The following is a 9,177-nucleotide window of genomic DNA, read 5'->3' as shown; positions in this document are numbered from 1 at the left end:
GCTATGGGTGAAATACTACTATCTCTTTCTCATCTTGTACTAGTCTGTTTCATTATCTAAAAAATGGGGATAACTATAATCTACTTTGTGGGGATGCTGAGAAAGCCAAATGAGATAATACACGAAAAGTGCCAGGCACAATCTTAAATTCACAAACAGGATTGTTAGGTCTATCGCACCCTCTAGTGGTGAAAGACTTATTTTTAAAATCCTTTGCCAACAGTGCAAATTTACTATGTGTTGTTCTTAATTGCTGAGTTGATTCAGACCCATAGCGAACCCAGTATAGGGTTTCCAAGGAGCAGCTGGTGAGCTTGAACCACTTACCTACCTTGCAGGTCAAATGACTCTGCAGTCTGACATATTAGCCCACAATGCCACACCAGGACTCCATGAGTATGTGTAGACTATATGAATAATATCCAGTTTACCTTCATGTGTTTTATTAGCTCATAAAGAGCTAGTGTTAAGAAAAGCCAATGCTTTCACAAATCTGCCCCTTCAGTCTTTTTCATTTCCTGCTGAATGAAAATACTGATCAAGAGAGGAAAAGGCAAAGGCTTTTGGTTTTTGCTACACTGACGTTCAAGTGAGACCAAAGGACATGCATCTTTGTTGCTTTATAGAAGGAAATTTTGAAACGAGTCATCTTTGTTGAACAGCACTGGGTTATTTACAAGCCAAAGTAATAATTAAATATGCCCAAGACTATGAATTTATTCTTCTCTGCCTAAACCCTTCATTTTTATAATGGATAATTACAGTAAAAATTTTGATTAACCAGAACCTTCAATTAACATGATTTTCCTTCTTAAAATCTATTTTTAGGACAAAGTAGAAACAAAATCACAAGAAAATTTTATTCATGGGAGGAATTTAGTTTGAAAATTTCCAGGATGGCTTATGCTATATGTTAAGTAGAAAAAGTCCAGAATACAAAACACATTCACATTATGATCACCATTTGAGGGGAAATTCATGTAACTGGACAAGAGCTGGAAGGGAATTAAAAAAAAAAAAAAAGTGGTGGGACTGTGAACTACTTCCTGTTCTTTGTTTTCATAACGAACAAATAAAAGCCAAAGGGGTATGTGTGCAGGAGGTAATTCAAAACTTTACTGAGAAATCTTAACAGTCAAATTGACACAGAATTAGAATCCTAAGTCTTTGAAAGATCTTTAGAATCCAAGTGATACCATGATATCCTTAAGATAGCCTATCAAGACAAAAGTAGGTCACTTGGAAAATACATTCTCTAATACAACCTGAAATAAAGTTTGTATAAATAGTTAATTTTCAACAAATCTGAAAAGAAATTTATCAAGACATCCCTTATCAGGAGCATCCATCTTCTTTCTGATGGTTTCACTGACGTACAGAACTCAACAGACCAGAGTCGTCGGGCCAAGGAGCCACCACTGAATTGAAAGCTCAATATCAAATCCATCTATTTAAAATACTGTTTATTTGTGATTTCACATTAATTAGCATTACATCTAAGAGCAATATCAGATAACATTTATACATTTTTTTTCCACAGGACACAGAGGTTCATTGGCTCATTCTTTATACCAAAGCAAGTAGCCAAAGGTGCAATAGTTCACTGTTGCATTTAAAAAATATTTATGCACATTGCATTCATTTAGATAGATATATTTTTAAAGTTATGAAAAGCATAGTTCACAGGTTACTGTTTCTACATACATTGTAATACAACATAAATGATGTAGAACATTAAAAAAAAAATCCTCAAATATAGAGTTAAGCAACTGAAAGTTTCCTCTAAGAGATTCCAACACTGATTCCAGTAGTTCATGAGATCTAGAAGACATTCCCAGGTTCCGTTCACCTTGGCAGTATCATACACAAACAGAACCAGCTCTAGAACACACTGTACTCAACAGTAATTTTTGGCATGCCAACTCACCCTCCCAAAACATCTGAATTCATTTTACCCACTGGCCATTTTGGGTCACTGATTTGTGACATCATTTAGGAAAAGTGTGGAGGTGGAAGGGCCGGAAGGGGAACTATATTAAGCCTAGGTTTAAATCTGTATTTACATGAGAAAGAAAGTTAACTAAAGATTTGTCAAAATAAAAGTGGTAGTTTTCTCACTGGTGGGAACAGATCTCATTGATTTTTTTTCTAGTCCTGTCCTCTAAAGATAAACATGTTAGAAACATTTTTAAAACTCAAGTATTATATGCAAGAAATACACTGATTTTGGCAAAGAAGTAGAATTTTGGAAACGTAGGGCATGTTTCCAATAAATCATACTTCATACCGTGTAGTGAGTATGAGTCATTATCAAATTGTTGTTAAGTGCCATCGAGTCAATGCCGACCCATAGCGACCCTGTATAGGGTTTCCAAGGAGCAGCTGGTGGGCTCGAACCACTGACTTTGCAGTTCAAACGACTTTGCAGTCTGACACATTATCAAATTACAACATTTTTTTTCATGTCCCATCTTCTGTTCCCTTAAAATTTTCACTTTCCTTCTCATTTTTCCCTTTCATTTGGTTACTTTATGAGACTCCACGCCCCCCATTCATCAGCAATACTAAGAAAAAATACATTGTAAGATTCAAATATGAATCCAGTTATACTTTCATATGCTCTAATCCCCTTTTGATAACAATTCCCTGGATTCTTAAATTATGTTTTTTAAGTATATACTCAGTGCCTCAAGTATGCGCTACTATTTAACGATTGCTACTATGCATATGACACTTTTATACTGAGTGGTATATAAACATCTCAACATATAAAAATTGTTTTTGCCAGAATTTAACTAAATAACCCATGTTATGTGTACAAAATCCCCTTTGTTGAAAAATAAGGGGCTTTCTAAACTAATAAAAAAGGAAGTTTTAAAAAATTATAGTTTACTAAAATGATTTTTTTTTTTTTTTTGGCAAACAAAGTTACTTTAGGTGAGAAATTTTATACAATGAGTAAAATTCCAAATGAATCTTTTCTTAATTCTTAAAAAAATATTATGTGCCAGTGTATACTAATGCTATAGATTCTTGTCTGAGAAGCTCTTAAAGCATTCTGTTAAGACCCACTGAAACAATTCAACTCACAAGGTACAGTCAATACCACTGATAAAAAAGTTATAATCTGATTACCAAGTGAGATAGTTGCTGAGAAACAGAGTCCTGTGCTTGCTCACTAGTCGTTTCTTTCTGACAGATATTATGGAGAAGGCCCAACATAAAGCAGACAGCGATCTGCTGGTGGTGAACTCTTAACACCTCCTGAGGGTAGAGCTAAGTAAAACTAGCAACTCTTGAAAAATTCAAAGTTATTTTGGAATCTTTAAATGAGAGATGAACTCGAAAGATTTTTCCATAATGTTTTTCTTTTAGTAAAAGCTCTTTCCAGTTCTTAAAGTCCAGTTTGCTATATCCGACCCCCCCCAAATCTGATCTACCACTGCATATTCATGATCAATTTAAATGTGGTATTTAAATGTGCAATGTCACATTGTAATAATAGTAATTCTAAAAAGACTTTACTTAGGCTTCAACTTTCTCCTTTTTTTTGTTCTTTTTCAGGAAAGAGGGAGTGCGGAATTTCTTCTTCTTCTTGGATGGTGATTTTGAAGGTGAGCCTTCAGGTGACAGGACTTCTTCAATTTTGTCTGGAGACTTGATGGTAATCTCGATGTTTTCTATGGTCGTGCTTGTAGTTAACCTGCTCACTCGCTTAGCAAGCTCATCTTCAACATCATGCATATCATCCTTGCCATTCACTACCATGACAGGCACTTCCATGGAGATGAAGCTCTTCGAAAACAGCTCATGGTTTTCTACAAAAGGGTGTTTTATCTTGTTATTTTATATAGCTAACATATCTTCTTTAGTTTACAACACTAAAATATTTTAACTATGCTCTAAGGCATTACTTTAATTCCACTGAACACTGACATTATTTTAAAAGACCATGGATTTTCATAAATGGCATAAGGGAGGGAGGGGCACAAAATTGTTGGATCAAAGAACACAAGCTACATAACTTCAGTTTGAATTACATGACAGTTTCATTGCAAAGCAAATTTCAATTCTTCTTTTTTGTTTTGAGCTCATTTGGCAACCAAAGTAGAAAAAGATGTCATGCTTCTGATCGAAGTCTTTTGATATATCTATTTTAATTTACGAATCCTGGTGTGGCGCTGTGGGCTAATGTGTCAGACTGCAAAGTCATTTGAACTGCTGCAAGGTTGGTGGTTCAAGCTCACCAACTGCTCCTTGGAAACACTATCTATACAGGGTCGCTATGGGTTGGAATCGACTTGACGGCATTTCAACAACAACATTTAAATTTAATTCCCCCGATTTTTAAGAACTATGGGTTGGCCGAAGTCCATATTAAGGTTCTGCTGCTGTGAAGTTAAGGTAAGTCTATGTAAATGTTGAGCAAAAGTAGCACTTTATTTAATAGAAGAGTCCTGGTATAGCACTATAGGATAAGCACTGGATTGCTAGTGGTTCAAACACACCAGTCATTCCGCAGAAAACCTATGTTGTTAAGTGCTGTCGAGTCAGTTCCGACCCACAGCAACCGTGTATAGGGTTTCCGAGGAGCAGCTGGTAAGCTTGAACTACCAACCTTGCAGTTCAAATGGCTTTGCAGTCTGGCGCATTAACCCACAGCACCACACCAGGACTCCCTATACAGGGCCACTATGAGTCAGAACTACCTCGATGGTACTTTAAATTATTGGAAGGTTTCAGTACAATTCATTATAAACTTACTGTAATCAGTTTCCTTACATGCAAATAACTGATTAAAGAGCAGATTCGTAAGACTAATTCAGGGAATACTATGGGAAATTACATTGAATACCTTCTAATTTTTCAGAGACATTTTGCGGTGACTGAGTTTGAGAGTGAATTTGTGAAACAGATGAAGCGTCATCTGAGAGTAATTCCTGCTCAGCATCTGTTGGATAAGAGTTTAGTTAAAAGCCATGCAAACCAAAACACAAAAAGAAGCATAAGTAGTCAGGGCAGTTAGTGCATACATCAAATGCCTGCATACTGAGCATGCTGACAGTTACCTCAAACATCGATCGATAATTATTCATTATGAGGAAGTTAATGTGTTAAAATTTCTGGGTGCTAGTAGCAATTTGACATATGGGTTAACAAAGAAAGCACAGCCACTGGCAGCCCAGGCAAATAATATGTATGCATTTAGCTTTTGCTAGAATGTTAGAAAACCAAATACACTGAGCACCAGATAAAAAAATTTATGTCTGTCCAATGTCGCTATAATAACGAGGCAGAATGCCTCACAGAATTTTTGAACAATATCCAATTAGTGATTTCTGTAATTTTAGTGGCCTGTTTCAGAAGGTCATAATGAAGGTGGGTGAAATTATAAAGTCGCATATAAAAAGATGGCGTGGGAAGGTGCAATGTTTGTTACCTGGCATCTTTAGGCTTTCAAAAAACAAGATTAAAGAAGGACATTTTACAAAAGATAAAAAACAGAGAAAGCTGCCAACCTCATGTTATAATAGACAAATTCAGTAATAGTACTTAGAGCATTAGTCAAGATGATTCCATCTTATTACAATGGCACTAACAAACTGATAAACACTGTTCTCTGGAAGATCCTATATATAATAACTTTGGACAAAAATTATTTGCTTCTCTTTTGCCTTAGGTAAAAATTTAAAACAGAAGATTTTTAACTGTAGGTCTTTATCAGAGGCTCTAACTTTCGGGGTTGCAAACTCTGGCCCCCACCCAGCAGCTCCCCTTCCCCAGTGCACATCACACACAAGAGTAAACATGTCTTTTTCAGGTGGTTCATGAATTGTCTGAAGCTTATCCAAAGGCCCATCACTGAGAACCCCTGTAAAAAAGAACTAGAGAGAGGAGAGCATGCTGGCATTCGGCTAGTTGGGGTGACTTCATTACCATTTATTAAACACAGCCCTAACAAACTACTTACTGAGAGTTCTCAACCCCAAAACTCAATCTCCCTAAAATGCCAAATACTCAAGGAAGGCCACATCAAAATTCCAGCAGTTTGTTTTACATTTTGATTTTGAAATTATAATCTTGACACTTGGAGACACTTAGGAGTGTGAGAGAAAGCTATATATTTGTAAATGTATAATTATTCCAAAATAAAAAGTTAAAAAAGCTTACCAGCTGCTCCCTGGAAACCCTATACAGGGTCGCTATGGGTTGGAATTGACTTGATGGCACTTAACAACTATGAAATGATTAACTCTATTTGTTTGTTTACCTATTTTGGCAAGCCTAGAAGACTTTCAGGTAGCTCTTTGCATTTCAGTCTCAAGACCTCAGTAAATGACAAGGAGAAGAAACAGAATTTATTATTATAAAAACTAACGAACCTTCCAGGCCTTGCTGTTTCCGTTCGATTGTCTTCTTATATTCTTCAAGTTCTCCTTCTGTGAGATGACTGAAAGGGTTGGGAGGAGCTGGCGAGGCATGATCGTCATCTTCAAATTGCATGGTCTTGTAAAGAAGAATTTGTTACCAAGCGTTAAATATACATAAACACACACACACAGCATACATATAAATGTTGTTGTTAAGGCCCACTGAGTCAGTTTCAACTCATAGCGATCCTATACAGGGTTTCTGAGGAGCAGCTGGTGGGTTTGAACTATCAATCTTGAGGTTAGTAGTCCAGTGCTTATCTTATAGAGCTATACTAAGACTTCAAATACATATATGATGTTTGTGACACCTCAATTCACAACCATAAGAAATGTTTTAAAAAAACATTCTTATCAAATTAATGTACTTCAACAGTGATATTTCCTTAGTAAGTCTACATATGCCAATTTTCATAACCTTTTTAAAAAAAGAAAACGTAAGATTAAGCCAGATGTGGTACTGTAGGGTAAGCATTGGACTGTTAACTGTTAAGGTCGCAGTTCAAATCCACCTTGGCAGTTCAGCCGCTCCTCAGAAGCTCTATACAGGGTCCTATGGAACTGACTTGATGGTACTTACTAATAACAAAGCCAAGTTCTAACAACCTTTAAGTTAATAGTTCTAATAATTACGATAGCTTTAAAAAAAAACTAAGAATTGCTCTATTTCTTTGTAAACCTTAGAAAAAGGAAACTGTACCAGAACACCTTTAAATCTGCCATGAAAATAAACCTGTTTTCCAGGAATTACTGGAACTTTCAGTTAAGGTTGGTAGATTGAACCCATGCATTCTTTCTGTTTCCTCCAAAATACCACAAAACTAATAGAGGAACTGCAAGAAAACATAAATATATAAAGTCAAAATAATATGAAGTCAAAATAGCTAAAGAGACAAGGGAAGACGAGCAATGTGAATGCGTTTCTGGACGACGGACAGTAGGGTGGGAGAGTGGGTATCAGAGCTGAGAACGCTGAAACGTAAGTCCTGTGCAGAAGGCTGTAGATGAGAAGGGTCTGCATGTGCCTCAGACCCAGCCTGGTGAGGCTCAGAGACTGCAGCCAGCGGTCCTACTGAAGGTTGTGGTGAAGGGAAAAACTTAAAATGGGGACAAGTTAAAAGACTAAGTAACAGAGAGACTTCCTAGTTCCCTTCCTACTCTACACAGCAAGTGTTTGATTTCCTCACACCTCCATAGACACTAAAGGTTGATTCTTCAGAAAAACTGATTGTTGTTGTTATGTGCCGTGGAGTCAGTTCCGACTCATAGGGACCCTGTACAGGGTTTCCAAGGCTGTAATCTTTACGGGATCAGAAAGCCTCATCTTTCTCCTGCAGAACAGCTGGTAGTTTCAAACTGCTGACCCTGAGGTTAGCAGCCCGGTTCATAACCACTACGCTACCAGAGCAAGTGTTGTATTTCCACACACCTACACAGAGACTAAAGGTTGATTCTTCAGAAAAACTGATAAGGGGACATAAAATCCAGCTGAGGGCTCCTAGAATAATGGTGGAAGACTGGCAGGAGGCTGGAAATCCTTCTCTGGAAAATTAAATGGCCCCAGATAAAAACTACAGATATTGCCACTTAGGGATTCCCCCAGAGAAAACAACCTGGTCCACATCCAATCACTACAGAGGAAGCGCACCAATCACCAAGCTCTGTACACTTCTGATTCCATCTTAAATACAAACAGACTACCACAGATCACCAGACACTTGAGGAATGCTCCAACATGAACAAGAAAAAGGAACTGGGAGAAACGAAGACAATGCAGGGTGCTGAAGAACATCTAAAACGGATTCCCTTAGAATGAGAAAATATGTATCTGTGCAACAAAGACCAACATGTTACAAAACAGGAACATTCAGAGAACACAAACTTTTAAAAACTAGAAAAAAAAACCCAATTAGCATTAAAATTAAAAAATTCAATGCAGGGTTAGAAAATGAAATCAAGAAAAATCTCTTAGAAAGCAGGATAAAAAAGATAAATAAGTGAATCAGGTTTAATTAAAGATGTCCAACATCCAAACTAATAGGTTATCTATCCTATAAGAAACAAGAAAGAAATTCGAGGGGGAAAAACTACTGAAGAAATAATGGGGGAGGGAGGGCATGGGATCGCAGGTTTAAGGATATGATTTAGCAGACTAGAGAGACTATTAATGCTAACAAGGAACAAATACAGAACTCTAAAACACACCATCATAAAATTTCAAAACAGTAGAAGTGAAAAAAAGATCTAAAAGAAAAAAAAACCAAAACCAGGTCACATATGCAAGTGTTAAGAATCACAATGCCCTCTTCCTTCTCTGTAAAAGCGTTCAGTTGGGAAAATGGAGCAAGGCTTTTTCATAGTCTGGGGGAACATTATTTCCAAATTAGAATTCTATACTGCTTATGTTCGTTGGAGGATAGGAGAAAGACATTTTCAGACTGCTAGCTTCTGTGTGTCCTTCTCAGTTATTAGAGGATGTAGTTCATGATAAAAGAGTAAACCATGTGATGCAGGAAAAAGGATGGAGCACAGGCAAGAAGCACAAGAATGCTCACAGTGAGTCTCTGTGGCTGGACATGGCCCACAATGACAGAGGCTGGACATGGAGAGATTCCTGTTAACTTGATCCTATGGAAAATAGTAAGAGGGACCTTCTATTTCTATTGGAAAGTCTGGGAAAAAGTAGTAGTAGCTTTGTTGTTAGGTACCCTTGAGGTGATTTCAGTTCATAGCAACCCCGTGTGAC

At 37.0% G+C, this 9,177-nt stretch overlaps 1 protein-coding gene across 2 annotated transcripts in view; it reads right to left on the bottom strand.

Moving 5' to 3' along the window:
* Positions 1-2,778: 2,778 nt before the first annotated feature.
* Positions 2,779-9,177, bottom strand: part of ADD3 (adducin 3 (gamma)) — a 161,484-nt gene continuing 155,085 nt past the window's right edge. The window contains exons 13-15 of one of the 2 annotated variants that reach the window (XM_006831328.1): positions 6,384-6,507; positions 4,856-4,951; positions 2,779-3,818 (exon numbers count right to left, since the gene is read on the bottom strand). In XM_006831328.1, coding sequence (XP_006831391.1) covers positions 3,526-3,818; positions 4,856-4,951; positions 6,384-6,507 — 513 coding nt within the window. In that variant the 3' untranslated portion in view covers positions 2,779-3,525. The remainder of the gene's footprint in view (positions 3,819-4,855; positions 4,952-6,383; positions 6,508-9,177) is intronic. The other variant, XM_006831329.1, reaches the window with a different exon arrangement.

The sequence above is a fragment of the Chrysochloris asiatica genome, unplaced genomic scaffold (genome assembly GCF_000296735.1).
Source record: "Chrysochloris asiatica unplaced genomic scaffold, ChrAsi1.0 scaffold00003, whole genome shotgun sequence".
In the NCBI taxonomy this organism is placed as follows: Eukaryota; Metazoa; Chordata; class Mammalia; order Afrosoricida; family Chrysochloridae; genus Chrysochloris; species Chrysochloris asiatica.
This window is presented reverse-complemented; position numbering and strand designations above follow the sequence as displayed.